At 51.2% G+C, this 16467-nt stretch overlaps 2 protein-coding genes across 2 annotated transcripts in view; both read right to left on the bottom strand.

The window, feature by feature from the left end:
- Positions 1-5516, bottom strand: part of UNKL (unk like zinc finger) — a 49786-nt gene extending 44270 nt beyond the window's left edge. The window contains 3 exon segments of the mRNA XM_036278764.1: positions 4227-4436; positions 5439-5470; positions 5472-5516. Coding sequence (XP_036134657.1) covers positions 4227-4436; positions 5439-5470; positions 5472-5516 — 287 coding nt within the window.
- A 4358-nt stretch (positions 5517-9874) lies between these two features.
- Positions 9875-11604, bottom strand: CUNH16orf91 (chromosome unknown C16orf91 homolog). Its single transcript, XM_036280108.1, has 2 exons — positions 11554-11604; positions 9875-11478 (listed from the first exon to the last, which is right to left on the bottom strand). The coding sequence occupies exons 1-2, from the start codon at positions 11583-11585 to the stop codon at positions 11103-11105; spliced, it is 408 nt and encodes a 135-aa protein (XP_036136001.1). The 5' UTR covers positions 11586-11604; the 3' UTR covers positions 9875-11102.
- Between the last annotated feature and the right edge of the window lie 4863 nt (positions 11605-16467).

Raw genomic sequence — 16467 nt, 5'->3', positions numbered from 1 at the left:
GCAATGGGAAAATATCCTCGGATGAGGATTAACAAACAATGGAGGGGCTGCTCAGATCCCTGGAAGGGCTTTTTTAATTTAAACGTCAGAACCTAGGTCTGCAAATGCCTAGCCAGCACTGAGAACTGCGCACGTGCAGTATCCTGTAGCGGGAGATGCCTACCAAACCTGGGTTCAATGTGCGAAGACCAAGACCAGAAATGGAGGGCTCTCAGTCCGCGCCGGGAGCAGGCCCAGCTGGGGGCCTACGGCCGTCCACACCCGATGACTCTTTCAGGGCAGCTTTCAGAATGCGACAGGACCCCCAGAAACCTCAGGACAAAAGCCCTTTCCTGGAAACCACAGCCTAAGAAATACCTGAGATGGATCCGCCCAGGTTGGGAACACCGACCCTGTGGGGCAGGGCCCGACCCCAGGCTCGGAGGCGGTTTTCTGCAAGGCCAACTCTCTGCAGATTAGGGAACGCGCACACCCAGAGGTGGACCCAAGCGGTCCAACCGCGGGGCTAGGAGACCAGTTCCCACGGGGGAGTGGCGCGCGGCGGCACACGTGACCTGGACGGCCAATTGCAGCCCGCACCGGGGAAGGGGCGTGTCCATCAGAACAAAGGGCAGTGGGAAAGGAAGGACCGCAAGACTCCAGCTCAGAGGGGACCACTCCCCGTCAAAGGAAAAGGGGTGGCAGCGGGGCCCCGACAGCAGAGAAGGCCACAAATGGAAGGGTAAGGGGGGTAAGAGGGTAACTACCTGCCAAGGAAAAGGGGTGACAATGGGGTGGGAGACAATAGCAGGAGACCACCCAGAGGTGACAGGGAAGATGCCCATGGAGGGGAGTGTGTGACAGCAGAGGAGACTGCCTGCCTGCCAATGAAAGGGAGTGAAAGAAGGCGAAGGGGTCATTGGAGAAGGGGTGAAAGCAGGTGGGAAGGTAACTAACTTCCTGCCAAGGAAAATGGGTGACAGCAGGGGGTGCCCAGGGAGAGAGGGAGATGAGGCTCCCCAGAGGTGACAATGGGAGTAGAGGGTGACATCAAAGGAGACCACCCCTGGGAGGTAGGGTGATGGTGAGAGGGGGAGGGTGACTGCCCACCAAGGAAAAAAGGTGACAGTGGGGATGTGATGGCAAGGGAGGGGCCACTGGAGGAGGGTGATGGCAAGTGTGTCAACCCTCTTGCAGTCTGTCTTGGCTCAGCCCCATGGTGCCCCCAGCCAATGTCAAGAACAACATTCCATGCTTCTGTCACCTGACTGAAGGGTTGGCAGAAGGGTCTTTGTTCTTGGATACATATTCATGTTTTAAAATAACAGGTTGGTAGCACAAATGCTCAAAATAGAAATTTCAAGAACCAATGAACTAAAATAAAAAGAAGACCCTGTCCTTGCTGTGAAGGTAGTATCTATTTACAAATTCCATGGCAACCTTTTGTGAACCAGAATATGTAATTGAACAGAACAAATGCCAGGGCTTTCCATTTGTGGGTGACAGGAAAGTCCCTCTCCCAGGGAATGAGCAGTAATTACTAAGGAGAGATCCCCTGGGGAGACGACTGCTGTCAAACTCATCCTAAAGGGCTGAAGCAAGTCATCACATGTGCTTAATAGAAGTTACAAACAAAATCTTTTTTTTTTTTTTTTTGCAGTTACCATCAGATACAGCAAGAGGGAGAGAGGAAGAGACAGAGAGAAACATCGATGTGAGAGAGACACATCAAGTGGTCACCACCCATGGGCTGACACTGTAACTGCTGAGCCAAACCGGCCAGGGCACAAACAAAATCTTTAATAAGACACATGTGGCCCTGGCCAGTTTGGCTCAGTGGTAGAGCATTGCCCCATGGACCAAAGAGTCGTGGGTTCGATTCCGGTCAAGGGCACAGACCTTGGTTGCAGTTCGTCCCCAGCCCTGATCAGGATCGTGTTGGAGACAACTGGTGGATGTGTCTCTCTCATCTCTCTCTCTCTCTCTCTACACACACACACACACACACACACACACACACTCTATCTGAGGATAAATGGGAAAAAGTATACTCCAGTGAGGATTAAAAAAATAAATAAGACACGTGAACTTTCTTACTGTGCATAGATGTATACAGGATGCATCCAAAACAGAAAATGTCAAACAATCATCTTGATCTTACACATCCTGTTTCTCAATGATAACCTTCATGCCATTTAGACAACACTACTTTTTATTTTAATAATAATATTTAATATTTTAGGGAATGCACACACCCAGAGGTGGACCTCTGTTTATTATATTTTTATAATAAACAATTCAATATCACTTGACTACTATTTCAGCCCAGCTTAAAATGACCAGCTTCAAGAAGATGTTTACTGCAGCATCCTTCATCCCATAAGAATTGGACTCCAGCCCCACACCCAGCCATAGGGCTGAATCAACACCAGGACATTCAGACTCTGGGACCCAAGACAGCTGTTAAGACATGCTTTCTTTTCATACATTAAAAGCATCACCCATGAATAGTGCCACTTAATCCCCTGTACTGGACTTTGGGACAGGGTCAGACATCCCATACCAGGGTCAAACAGCAGGGGGACTCAGGACCCAAGATCCAAAGAGGTGACTAACATGACCAAGGGAAATGGGGGACCTGATACCAGGCCTTAGCTAGACAAAAACATCTCTCTTCTGAAGACCCATTTGCAGAAAATACGGCTCGAGAAACCTTTAAAAAAGGCACTTTTCAAACTTCACAGAAGTTTAACAATCTTAACCTCAGTGGAACTCGCTACATTATTTCAACAGGCTCCAAGCCTCCTTAACAGTAATACTATGTAACTAGCTGGTATTCAACTAAACACCTTTTAGTAAGTATATCAAGTTTATAAAATCACCATAATAAAAACTGACACCTTGGCCTAAGCATTTTGGAAAATGAAGGAAAACAGACTTACACCAGTCTCCATATGTGGTGGGGTGGAAACTGTCTTCAAAAGAGAGCATACCTGGAGAATCATCTCCCTTCAGAGGAACAGGGGATGGAGCCTGAAAACCTCCCTAAATCAGATCCCCTTCCAGACAGAAGCTGAACAAGCTTTTTTTTTTTTAGAGGGTCTAGGGCACAGTGATGCCACCTACCCCCAGGAGGAATGGACACCCCCCACCCCCATCAAACAGCCCACAGAAAAAAAGCAAAACCTCCCACTACCTACCAATCTCTATGAATGTACAAGCTGACTGTACTTTTCTGTTTTTCACTGTATATACAGGGTGGGGCAAAAGTAGGTTTACAGTTGTGAGTACACAAAATAACAGAATTTATTCTTGTATTATTTTTTATTTTTTTATCCTCACCAGAGGACACTTTTGCATTTATCCTCAGATAGAGCGGAAGGGAGAGAGGGAGGAAGAGAGAGAGAGAAACATCGATGTGAGAGAGACACATCAACTGGATGTGACCCACACAACCCCAACCGGGCCAGGGCCAAACTGCAACTGAGGTACGTGCCCTTAGCAGGAACTGAACTGGGTTTCTCTGATCCACGGGCTGATGCTCTAACCACTGAGCCAAACCGGCCAGGGCTATTCTTGTATTATTAATTACTATTTCCATATGAACAACTGTAAACCTACTTTTGCCCCACCCTATATTTCAAAATAAAGACATCTGTCCATAACGCCATTAGGAAACCGGGAAGAAAAAAAGTCAAAGCAAACAAAATCTTGATTTCCTAAACTTTAAAAGTGCTGCATAAATGACAGTCTGCAAATAAAGCTGTTTTGAAAAATTTTAAACATGTAGCCCCTTAGGTGTGGCTCAGTGGGTTGAGCATTGTTCCATGAACTGAGAGGTCCTGGTTCATTCCCAGTCAGGGCACATGCCCAGGTTTCTGGCTCAATCCCGGTAGGGGGCATGCAGGAGGCAGCGGATGAAGGTTTCTCTCTCCCTTCCTTTCTCTCTAAAAAGTCAATTTTAAAAATTAAACATGTAAACAGCAAAACAGGTAACATTCCAGATATATTTGCATAGTTTGAGTATGCGTTCTACCAAGCTCTCTAAAAACAATGGGCAACTACAGAAATGACCCTAAACCTTAAAGTGGTACAGGTATGTCAGGTGCTGAAAATAAACGGAGGCCCGCCCCACCCCACCCCAAAAGGCCAGTTCCGAGGGGCAGAGCAGCAAGAGCTGCCCCTAAAGACAGGCCCTTCCCGCCTCCCCAACACACACACACACACACACACACACACACACTCACTCGTCGCCGTCGGGGCACACGCCACTGGCCTCGTCGTACTTGGAGCAGTACACGTCCGGGCTGTAGTTGAAGGTGCCGTCTCGCCTGCGGAGCGGTCTGCGCCGACGCTGATTTAGGAAATGCCAATGGAAACAGGTAAATGGCCTGTGCTGGGTGCACTTGTGCTGCACAAACAGGGAGCACTGCTCTGTCCTAAACTCCTTTAGATACCTAAAAAGACAAACAGCGTTGCGGGTTGCTTCCGCCCTCACCGCCGCCAGCAAGCAGCGGGGAGACTCGTGGGTTGGGGTGGAGGTGTGGGGGAGGTTGGCCTGACCCCACCGGCCCAAGGAAACGTGACCCCCAAGCGCAACCCCCATTCCGAGTCCAGATGGCCCCACACAGCCGCCCTCCCCCTATCCTGAGCCCAGGCGCGTTTCCCGGATCTCAGGCGCGAATCCCCAGACCCCATGCACAGCTCCCCATTCCAATCACAGACGCGACCTGTCCCCCAAGACCAAGTGCCATCTCCGCCCCCAAGCGTAGCCCCCATCCCCGACCACAAGTGCGACCCTGTCCCCCAGGGCAGCCCCCCCCCCCCAATCCCAGACCCCAGGCGCGACTGCCACTCGGACTCCAGATGATCCCAGACGGCCGCCTCCCCTCTCTGAGCCCGGGAGCGTTTCCCAAACCTCAGGTGGTATCCTCCAGACCCCATGCATAATCCCCGATCCTGACCACAGACGCGACTTCCAACTTCAGGCGTGAAACCAAGACCCCAGGTGTGCCCAACCCCAAAGCCCAGGTGACATCTCCGACTCCAGGCGGAGGCAGCCGTAGTCCAGATGACCGTCCTCCCCGGGACCCAGGCGCATTATCCACGCCCCTCCCCGACCCCAGGCTCTATTCCCCGACCTCCAAAGCCAGGCGCGTGGACCACAGATCTCCGGGCGTTCCCCAGCTCCCAAGCCCCGGTGCACAGACCCTGGGCACAGACTCCCGACTTCAGACAGTGGCAGCCCGAGTCGGATGGTGGTCTACCCGCCCCGAGCCCAGGCGCCGCGCTGGCGGAGGCCGAGGATGGCGCGGGGGGCGGGGGACGGGGGCGGCACCGGGCCCCAGGCCGCACCCGGCGGTGGCACCCAGGCCCAGGGGCGCGGGGAAGCGAGCCAGGGACGCACAGGGCCGCCCCTACCCAGCTCCCGTCCCCGCCGCGGCGGTCGGGACACTGACCTGTAGTGGGTCGGCTTCTCCGTCTGCGGGGGGGGACCCGCTCAGCGCCGCCGCCGCCGCTTTCGAAACAGACGGCATTTTCAGTCAAAACAATGCAGCGCGCATGCGCCGCGCGGGCCCGCCCCCGCCCCTACAGATCTCCCCCCGCGCGGAGCCCACCTTCGCCCCCCGCCCGGCCGGCCACGCCCACCCGCTCCGCCCGGGCCACAGCCCCAGCTGGCGCCTCGCAAAGAGGAGCAGCTCCGCCAGCACCCGGCTGCCAGCTGACATCTCACAGCAACCTTCGTGGACCCCAGCCCCAGCCCCACTAGGGACACACCCCAGGCTCGTAGCCGCTGCCACTCCCGCATCCTAGTACATAGCGTTGCCCCCACCCCCGTGGGCGCCCGTCGTCCAGATGCACACCCACTCGCACTCTCGCAGCCCTCCTTCTGCCCACTGCTACCCGGAGCACTCCGCTCGCCCTGTGGGACCCCGAACTGGGCTCCAGGAGGAGATGGAGCCAACAGGTCCCCAATGTTTAGACAGCCTGCACAGGCTGCTCAGTCACATTTCACTCATTCACTGACTCTGACCACGTGCTGGGTGCTGAGGCTGAAAAGAATACGTCCAATTGCTTAGGGGTGAATGTGGGAAATGGGGAGACACAGGGCACACTGCTCGTGGGCACGCAGTTTCTTTTAGGGACTGCAAACATGTTCTAAAATTAGATTGTAGCGATGGGTGCCCCCTGTGAATATACTAAACATCTTTTCATTGTATATGTTAAGTGGGTGAATTGAGTACTATGTGAACTATACATCAATAAAGCTGATATTTAACGAAGAATCCAAGAGACTCGCCTTCACGAACAGGAAGGGAACTCAGGGAAGCAGGCAGCAGCTGCCCCAGCTCAGCTGGCCCTGGTGTAAGAACCAGGGTGTGCATTTCAGGACACAACTGAGGCCCAGAGTACATTATTCTATAAATATGTGGCATAAGAGACATATTTTCTAAATGTTCAACTTTGCTAGTAATAAAAAATGCAAATGAGAACAAGACAGAGGCATGGAGTGGGCAGACTTTTTGTTCTGAAGAGCGCAGCTGAGAGGGCAAACAGGTGCTGACCTTCACTGAAAATAATGTTCCATTTCTAGGAACTTTGACCCAAAAATGAATCTGATTCAGGCAAAGATTCATAGTCAAAAATAATTATCAGTCATTTACCAAAAACATGAGAGCACCTAACAGCCCAGTAATTGTGACATGTTTAAGTTCTGAGTGCTATGCCATGGTTTAACGACAATGCTACCTGAGCATTGTTACTGACATGAAAAATGCTCCTATTTAGGTGAAAAACAAAGCAAGATATAACAGTTCCATATATTTGTTCCCAAATATGTGAGTTATTTTTTGAACTACAAGCATTACAGTAAAATAAAAGCTATAATTTGCTGGTGGGGTAAATGATTATCTTCTTTTTTATGTTTCTTTTCCAAATGAAATACAAACATTACACTTAAACCTGAAAAATGGCAAAAAAAAAAAAAAAATCAACATATTTTCTAAGAAAATCAAGCAGGAGAATGAAGCAGAGGACAGGACTCATGAATTTGTTGGAGGAATGAACAGATCTTAAAGACCATCAGGAAGTAGGGAAATAAAAAGAAGTCAAGGATAATTTCGAGGTCCTTAGCTTGGAGGAATGCATAACAAACAGGTTTGGGAAGAGACGAATTCCATTTTAGACCTAAGGTATTTGAGAAACCTGTGAAGTTCAGCACAGAGAGCCACTTTGAGTTCAGGAAAGAAAGTTGGGGCTCAAGATTTTAAAATCTGGGGATCTTGCCCAGCTAGTGTGGCTCAGTGGTTGAGCATCAACCCAAGCACCAAGAAGTTGCTGGTTTGATTCCCGGTCAGGGCCCATACCCAGGTTGTAGACCTGATCCCCAGTGGGGGGTCATGCAGGAGGCGACCAAATGATGTCTCTATCTCTCTCCCTCTAAAATCAATAAGAAAAAAAAAATCAATAAAGAAAAAATATATATACATACATATATATATATATATATATTTTTTATCCTCACCCGAGGACATTTTTCCATTTTTTGTTCAGATAGAGTGGGAGGGAGAGAGAGAGAAGCATCGACATGAAAGGGACACATTGAATGGTTGCCACCTGCACGTCCCAACCAGGGCCAGGGACAAACTGCAACCGAGGCACATGCCTTAGCGGGAACCGAACCTAGGTCTCTCTGGACTGCAGACCGACGCTCAAACCGCTGAGCCAAACCGGCCAGGGCAAAAATACATATTTTTTAATGAATCTGGGGATCTTTGCTGTAGAGGTGGGAGTAAAGGTGCCTACTGTTCCTCCTTACCCATGAGGGATCTTCCTTGAAAAGATCAGAGAATTGTGCTAAGCTGTAAAGATCCAGTGACATTTTTCTTGCTTTTGAAGACCATTCTTAAAAGGCTGGGGTAGTACCTAGACATAGAAAATAACACCTCAGCCCTGGCCAGTTTGGCTCAGCGGTTAAAGCATTGGCCCTAGGACCCAAGGGTTGCAGTTTCCATCCCCAGGGTCATGCGAGAGGCAACCAATTGTGTGTCTCTCACATCAATGTTTCTCATTCTCTCTCTCCCTCCCTTCCTTCCACTCTACCTAAAAAAAAAAAATCAATGCAAAAATATCCTTGGGTGAGGATTAACAAAAATAAATAATAAAATAACACCTCATTGTAAACTTAGAAGTGTTTTACTTTTATAGGGGGGGCAGGGTGGGGAGGAGGAATGCACAGCACTACCAGAACCTTCCAAGACTGCTCAGCTGCTTGAAAGACATGAAACCATTTAACCTCCTCTTCCTTGAATTTTCTTTGAAATAATTTTCTCCTTTTTCGTATTTCTCATCTCATGAATCACTGCAACTCCTTTTGTTATAGCAGAACACTAGTCCTCTCCCTCTCAAATCCTTATTGGGTGCTTATCTGGGGAAGTGAATGTGCCAAGTAACCTAGGAAAAATAAAAGCTACAGTCCAGTTGGGGAAGTAAGACGAGCAAACTACAAACATTGTTAAGTAATAAAAGGGTTTCAGTAACAGTTCATCTATCCGCTCTGCTGCTGCCAGTCCTTTGCATAGTCCAGGTATGAGGAGGGCCTGCCCATACTTGACAGCGAGTCTTGTGTCCTCCTTTTGCTTATGACAAAACCCAGCAAAGCCCTCATTAATAGCTGCCCTGGAGGCACTCAGGATCTGTTGCATATGGTATGATGTGTTTTCTCTTCCTTCTGCCTATTAGTGTCTAACTTTTCCAGACCAATCACATTGCTCTTCTCATATGAGTTACTTTTTCTTTTATTGATTTTAGAAAGACAGGAAGGGAGAGGGGGAGAAAGAGGGAGAGAGAGAAACATTGACTTGTTCCACTTAACTTATGTATTCACTGATTGATTCTTATATGTGCCCTGACCCAGGATCAAACCTGCAACCTTGGTATATTGGGACAACGCTCTCACCAAACTGAACTACCTGGCTAGATTTGAGTAACTTTTTTTTACTTTATTGATTTTTAGAGAGAGAAAAAAGTAGAGGGAGAGAGAGAGAAACATCGATGATAAAGAACACTGATTGGCCACCTCCCACATGCCCTTAACTGGGGACTGGACCCACAACCTGGGCATGTGCCCTGACCGGGAATCGAACCAGCGACCTAGAGTAGAGGAACTTTTAATTAAAACAAAAATTCTTCCCATTAGTTCTGATATTTTTTACCTGCATGAGCTGGTGAGAATAAAGTAAGGGTTCAGACTGCTTAATGCCTGTTGCTTAACAAGAGATCACAACCACATCAGGCCAGAGGAACGACATCTTAGTTCTTTGTTCCCACTGGCACTGACAATGTAATTTGAGCTATGATTAGGTCAATCTTTCCAAACTTCGGACTCTCCATCTTTAAAAGAAATGCACATACTGCCCTGGTCAGTGTGGCTCAGTTGGTCTCATCCAGTGAAATGAAAAGTCGTGGGTTTGATTCCTGGTCAGGGTGTGTATAGAAGGTAACTGGTCGATGTTTCTCTCTCTCTCTCCCTTCCTCTCTCTAAAATCAATACACATATCCTCATGTGAGGATTAAAAAATAAAAATAAAACACATATTTGTATCAGTCCCATCTCCCTCACAAGCATAATTTACCAAGGTGTACCAGACACTTAGAAAACATCAGCAGCCCTGGCCGGTTTGGTTCAGCGGTTAGAGCGTCGGCCTGCGGTCCGGAGAGACCCGGGTTCGGTTTCCGCTAAGGGCACGTACCTTGGTTGCAGTTTGTCCCCAGCCCTGGTTGGGTCGTGTGGGTGGCAACCACTCGATGTGTCGCTTTCACGTCGATGTTTCTGTTTCTCTCTCTCTCTCTCTCTCTCTCTCTCCCTCTCCCTCTATCTGAACAAAATATCGAAAAATGTCCTCTGGTGAGGATTAAAAAAAAGAAAACATCAGCAAAGGCCTTGTGAGAAGCCAATATATTTCCATACAGCCAGTGTCATTAAATATCCTGGTGAGAGAAACCTCCAATTAACTTCAGCATCATACACATGCCAAGATAAAACCTTTCACTAGAAGCTTACATACATAAAATCTTCCTTTGATGCATCTTTTATTTCAGAATTAAGCAGGATTCTTAAGCAGTACTTGAAAAACAGATCCACAATATTGTCTGTGATTTGTCAAAAGAAAAATTCATCAGTTTTATTCTATTCAGAAAGTTGTTGCCTAGATAAAAATAAAAACTTGCGGAAAGCTGGCCCTGGCCAGCGTGGTTCAGTGGTTAGAGCATTGGGCTGAGAACTGAAGGATCCGGGGTTCAATTCCCAATCAAGGGTAAGTACCTGGGTTGCAGGTTCTTCCCCTGACTCCTTGTGTCCCTCAAGCCCTGTGTGCAGGAGGCAACCAATGGATGTGTCTTTCTCATACTGATGTTTCTCTCTCTGCCCACCCCCCTCTAAAAAGCAGTGGAAGAAATATCCTTGGGTGAGGATTAACAACAACAACAAGAAAAACTTGTGGAGAGCTGAGAAAGTTCCATTATTTCTGGTATCATTTGATAACGTATTCCACAATTTACATTCAGGTTTCTTTCCTCAGTTCCTATTCTGAGGGGGAAAAAAACAACAAAGGAACTGAAAAAGCACTAAGATGCTCCCTTTGTTTAATAAAATGCAAAAAAAGAAGGGGGCTGGCTTAATTCTACATTAGCAAATTAAAATTACCAATTTGTTAGTTTGAAAAACTAACAATTTATATGCACCTCAGTACATTATAAAATAAAAGCTTTACCTCTTCTGACAGTCTGTCTCACAAAGCAAATGATCTCCAAAATGGATTACAAGTGTCACCAGAATTGCTTTGGAAACTTATGTTGAACAAAATCACAAATCCCACAGCACACTCTGCAACCAAAACCTTTTCTATGGATCTAAAAAGTCTTTTAGACATATTCGTTTGGCATCAAAGTATCAGGCATCTGCTGACATTCTGCGCTCTCCTTCCCGCGGTTTGCGCGGCCAGGTGCGCTATCCAAATCCTTCAGGCTGGGGACGCACATAACCACGACAGAAGCTCAAACACGACGTCAAAGCCTACGGGCGGCTGCCTGGTCCCTCGCCGCCTGCCCCCACCGGTGCCTCTTTAAGTTCTTGCCCCGTGGGCAGCCGGAGTTTCAGGCTCCTCAGCACGATCGCTGGGCTCCGGCTCCTCTTCTTCCAATACCTGTCTCAACCAGTGGTCCGCGCTGGTCTCCTGCCTAAAGAAGCACCAAATGACCAGAACCATGAGGGACAGGCTTAAGGGCAGCACCCTCCACAAGGGCTGCTGCCGCTCTTTCCCCAGGGAATGCTCCACCGTCCAATGGGACGGGTTGGCTTTGCTGGAGGAAAACTGGATGGGACGGTTAGAGTCGTCCTCTTCCTCGCCCGCAGCCGCACGCTGGGCCTCAGCCCGGCCACCGGACGGCGAATGCAGGCTTCGGGAAGCCCAGCGCACGAGCCTCAGCGCCCGGACAGCCCTGGAAGAAAAAGAGCAGTGAGCGCGCCGCACGCTGCGCCCGCCCTCGGCCCCGCGAAGAGTGCGCGGAGCTCACCCAGCCGCCGGCGCACACAGGACACAACTCATCACGACCCCGGCTCCGCACTCGATTTTGCGGCGCGCAGCGCTCACGTCACGTCCGTCGCGCGAAACCGGAAAGCAAACGCTGTTCCAGGTCTCGGCTCACGACTACAGAACGTGGGACCGCTTGCGCAACGGAACTGATGCATAGTCTCTCGGCGACCTTTTCCGTCGCAGGTCGGGCCACGCCAAGCCGCGAGGGAATGCCGGGAAATGTAGTTCTCCGCGCGTCCGAAGAGGACCGAGCCTGCGGGTTCCGAATCTGCGGCGCCGGCATTGAGGCCAGCCAGCAGAGCCGGGTGTCGGCGGCTCCTCGGACGAGCTGGCGTCAGAGCGGGCTTCCCAGCTGGCCCGGACCCGCTCGAGATCGGCGCCCTGAGCCTGCAACCCTCGTGATGGCGCAATCTCTGGACGCCTCCACGCAGTCTTGGGACGCCCCAGTTTGCTCTCCTCGTGGGGCTTTAAGTCACGGAAGTCATCTTGTCCCCTCGACTAGTGTTCCCCATTAGGACTAAGTTGCGTGAGCACATAGCCTGCCCGCTGGTTCTCCCTGGCATGGAGCACCACTGCGCCCTGGGACTCGGCCCGGGCATCTGCATCCAAAGCTGCTCAAGTCCCCAGGGCTGGCCAAAGCGCCGGCCGCAAGGCCGTGATCCCTCATACTACGCAGCAGGGCACACCTAGAGCTCTCAGGGGAAGCCATCTTGCCCTTGGACACATCTCCCTCTCCTGCCCAGCGGAACCATGTGTGCACGGCCTAGCACTCATCCTCATTGTTGACTGAGGCAGCTTTGTGCTCCTATCCACACTCAGGAGTCAGGCAGGGAGGGTGTCCTGCGGGCCGTCCCGGGGCTTCCTGCTCTACCTGGTTCCCCAGTTGGCTTCATAGAAAAGCTACTGGAGCCTTCTGCCCTCAAGGCAAACTGGCCCTGGCTCCCCTGAGCCATTCTGTTTGAAGACCATATAGGGACATCCAGGCATCATCACAGACTCTGTGGGGATGTGTGTGGTGACAAAATCAGATCACGAGGCCACCTTGTAAACTGTAATGTACTACCTCCCTAGCTCAGCATCTTTGCCTCTGGAGTGCCCTTTGCCTGCACCTTCTTCCTGGCAAGAGAAGCACCAGACTCAAGACCAGTTTTTCACCCCCAGGGACTCTCCAGACATTAGAGTGGAGAGCTAGAGGTGTTGTGAACTCAGCAACATCTGGGAATACTCCCCACCTCAGGAAGCCCAGCTCCTGATGCTTGGCAGCAGTTCAGCTCCCAACCTAGGAGTTCAAAGTTGCTGTGTCAACAGGCACCTGTGTGCCCAGATCCTCCTCATTGGGCCCTGCCCCACCATTTCCACCCCAGAACTGCCCCCCCCCATTCCAAATTACTGCCAAACCAAGTTGCCCACAGGGAACCCCAGGAGCACCCACTGTGGGTGGGAGAAGGGAGCATGAATTGGAAGGATGGGCCAGAATCATTCTGGAGGCGGTGGAGATCAAAGAGCCCTAAGGTTAGATGTGGAGCTGTTGATTGGGCTGATGCAGCCACCTCGTTTGAATGCTTTAGGGCATAAGGGCACAAGCTGCTCTGGGACGCAGAGTAGGAGCAGAACTGGGGGCTTGGGCAGGGACTCCAGCTTCACCTGGGGAGGAGCCACTAAGTCTGTCTCAGTCTCAATGACTGCCTTGGATAGGTTACAGAAAGAGGACACCTTGCATGGGTGACAAACCCTCGAGCTTCTGTCCGCTTCATCAGCTGTAAAATGTCATGCCTCCTTAGCAGGCTGCTGCTAGGACTGCTTCTGTGCCTGGGATGCCCTTGGTGGTGTTATGATAACTGGAAGGCATGGAAATGTCTTCCTATCCCGAGGCAGTGGAGGGCACTCTTCCCGCCACTAGGTTCCTGGGGCACTCTGAGGCTGGCCTGGGAGGAACAGCATATAACCATAACAAAGAATAAGTAAACCCGTGTGACCAAATGACCTCTCCTCTGTCCCAACCTCCTGCTGCCACTTGGTCTCTGTTGTAGGTGAAGGCCTGATGCAAAGAACATAGATTGGTAGAGTCTGAAGAGGATGGCAGCCCCTGCCTCAAGTTGCCTAGTGCTCCCAGTGGGTCTCCTGTTGGACATAAAGTGTCAGAAGACGTCAGCATTGTACCAGGTCGCTCCATAACTGTGATGGCTCCAGATGAAATACAGCCCCTCTGTAATCACATCTGAACACAGACAAACATGGACACAACTCAAACCTCAGAAAGGACCAAACACACCTGTCCTGGCTAAGGGATGGCTGTCCTTTACCAGCCATATGGGAGTCTCGCCCTCCTTCTGATAAGATGTTGTACCTGCCCTGGCTGGTTTGGCTCAGCGGTTAGAGTGTCGGCCTGCGGTCCAGAGAGACCTGGGTTTGGTTTCCACTAAGGGCACGTACCTCCGTTGCAGTTTGTCCCCGGCCCTGGTTGGGTCAGGGCTGTGCGGGAGGCAGCCACTCGATATGTCCCTTTCATGTCGATGTTTCTCTCTCTCTCTCTTCCTTCCTGTCTCTCTCTCCCACTCTATCTGAACAAAAAATGGAAAAATGTCCTCAGGTGAGGATTAAAAAGAAAAATGCTGTACCGTGAGGGCAGGGGGTACAGGGGCTGGGTGGAGGGGGCAAAGGGGGGATGAGGACATCTGCAGTAGTGTCAAATATAAAAATAAAGTAAAAAAAAAAAAAAAAAATTCTGTTACCCTGACTGGTTTAGCTCAGCGGTTAAAGTGTTGGCCCGCAGACCAAAGAGTCATGGGTTCAATTCTGGCCAAGGGCACATACCTCAGTTGCGGTTCATCCCCAGCCCTGGTCAGGGTCATGCGGGAGGCAACCAGTCAATGTGTCTGGTTGATGCCCCCCCTTCTCCCTTCCTCCCACTCCATCTGAAGATAAATAGAAAAAATATCCTCAGGTGAGGATTAAAAAAGAAAGATGCTATTAGGCTTAAAGCTATCCCCCCAAATTCATATTCACCCAGAACCTTAGCACATGACCTTATTTGGAAATAGGGTCTTTGCAGATGTAATTTGTTAAAATGAGGTCACAGTGAATAGGGTGGGCCCTAAACCCAACGCCTGGTGTCCTTATAAGAAGAGGAGAAAAGACACAGAGGCACAGGGAGGCAGAGGCTGCAGTGCCGCGGCCGCAAGCCCAGGAATACCGAGGATTGCCAGCCCCACCAGGAGCTCAGAGAGAGACCTGAAAGAAACTTCCCTGGAGCCTTAGAGGGAGTGTGCCCCTGCCAACACCTTGGTTTGGGGTTTCTGGCTCCCAGAACTGTGAGAAAACAACTTTCTATTGTTTTAAATCACCCAGTTTGTGGACCTTTGTTAGGGCGGCCCCAGGAGACTGCGACAGGCATTCAATCACAGTCACCCTGCTTCCTGACAGTGTGCAACCCACAGCAAAGCCACTCACCCGTCACCAACCTGAACCCGCAGCCCTTTCTAACACCCTCCCACTGGGACACCCATGTCCTGTGCTGCACATCCTCCCGGCGGCAAGGAGCGCAGACCCACCTTGTTCAGCACAGGTGAGTTCCCGGCGGAGGGCAGTGACAGCCCCAACTACTACGATGTGCTTGACATAGCAGTGGAGCCCACGGTGGGCAAAGCCACAACCAGATACATCCGGGGGGCTCCTGTGTCTCTGGGGCCCTACCCTCCCTGATCCCAGCAAGCCCAGCCGAGCACTGGGTGACAGGTGCCTGGCACCGCCAGCACTGCCTGCTCTTGTTCACGGTCCCCTCCCCCTCCCAGGGACATAAACTAACACCTCAGCCTTCATTATCTCAAAGCACACAGAGAAACCCCACACGAGGCCTAATGTCCCACTAATGGGCAGGAAGGCTGCAGCCCTTGTGTGCCCAGTGCTGGGAATAATTCACTGTAGCGCCACTTGAGAGCTGACATATTGGAGCTATTGATTTTCCCTGGGAAGATCGATACAGGGTGCATGGGGACAGGCAGGTCCACCACCTTTGCAAGGGCAGAGCCTTTCTTCTGGGGACTGAGGCCTGACAACAGGTGGGGGCCGGTGGGGACAGGATGGGCACAGAGCTCCGAAAGGCCCAGTGCTACCCAAAATGGAGGCTGACTGGGAGCAGATCCTGGGACATATGCGTAGGCTCCAGGCCTGGTGGCCTGGGTGCCTGTCCCCCAGCCATACTCTGGGGGCCGAGGGGCAGCAGGGGGCTTGGAACAGCCATGCCCCTTGGCCTGGCTAGCCACCCAGCCTGGGATGGACATGTGTAGGAAACTGGGTCTGTCTGCCCATCCAGGGCCCCCTCAGAATGCTGTACCCCAACCCAGCCTGGACAATAACAAAGACCAGAGTTCAGCTCCCACCTGCCAGACTCCTGGGTCCGTCACGAACATGGCTCAGGAGCAAGGACGGGGAGAATTCATTAACAACCCACTGAAACCCCAGAGCTGCTGCTTAAATCATTCTCACCCCCACCCCCCACTCTTAAACCCTCAGGCTGCGCCTTGTTGGGCTCCATCACTGATTGCTGGGAATGCTACAGGAGCACCCCGGACCCGTCTCTGGTGTCTGGCCTCTTGTCCAGATGCCCGCCCCACATGCCTTGCCCGGTTCCTCTTCCCAAACACCTATGTGCGCTGGTTTGTCCCCCTCTCTAGAAGTCTCTGCCTTGGGCTGGGTTTCCTCCTTGGTCTCTGGTCAGGCAGAAGAAAGCACTGGGAACTGCCAGCAGAGAAGGCAAGGGTCTGGCTGTCTGCAGACAGTATTCCCATGGATGGCGTGAGTGGACATCTCCTCACTGGGCCACTTTGGGGACCCAAAGCCCCTACCATGGCCCCAGCTCCACTGACCAGGGCCTGAGGGGAGGCCAGGAAGGGCA

The sequence above is a fragment of the Molossus molossus genome, unplaced genomic scaffold (assembly GCF_014108415.1).
Source record: "Molossus molossus isolate mMolMol1 unplaced genomic scaffold, mMolMol1.p scaffold_m16_p_3, whole genome shotgun sequence".
Classification (NCBI taxonomy): domain Eukaryota; kingdom Metazoa; phylum Chordata; class Mammalia; order Chiroptera; family Molossidae; genus Molossus; species Molossus molossus.
Note: the sequence above shows the minus strand (reverse complement) of the source record. Positions and strands in the feature narration are given on the sequence as shown.

Excerpts from the sequence above, each read along its gene's own strand:
- CUNH16orf91 (XM_036280108.1), bottom strand. The coding sequence starts at position 11,585 with ATGAGTTGTGTCCTGTGTGCGCCGGCGGCTGG. Across the intron at positions 11,479-11,553 it reads CTGTGTGCGCCGGCGGCTGG|GGCTGTCCGGGCGCTGAGGC; the intron begins GTGAGCTCCGCG and ends TTTTTCTTCCAG.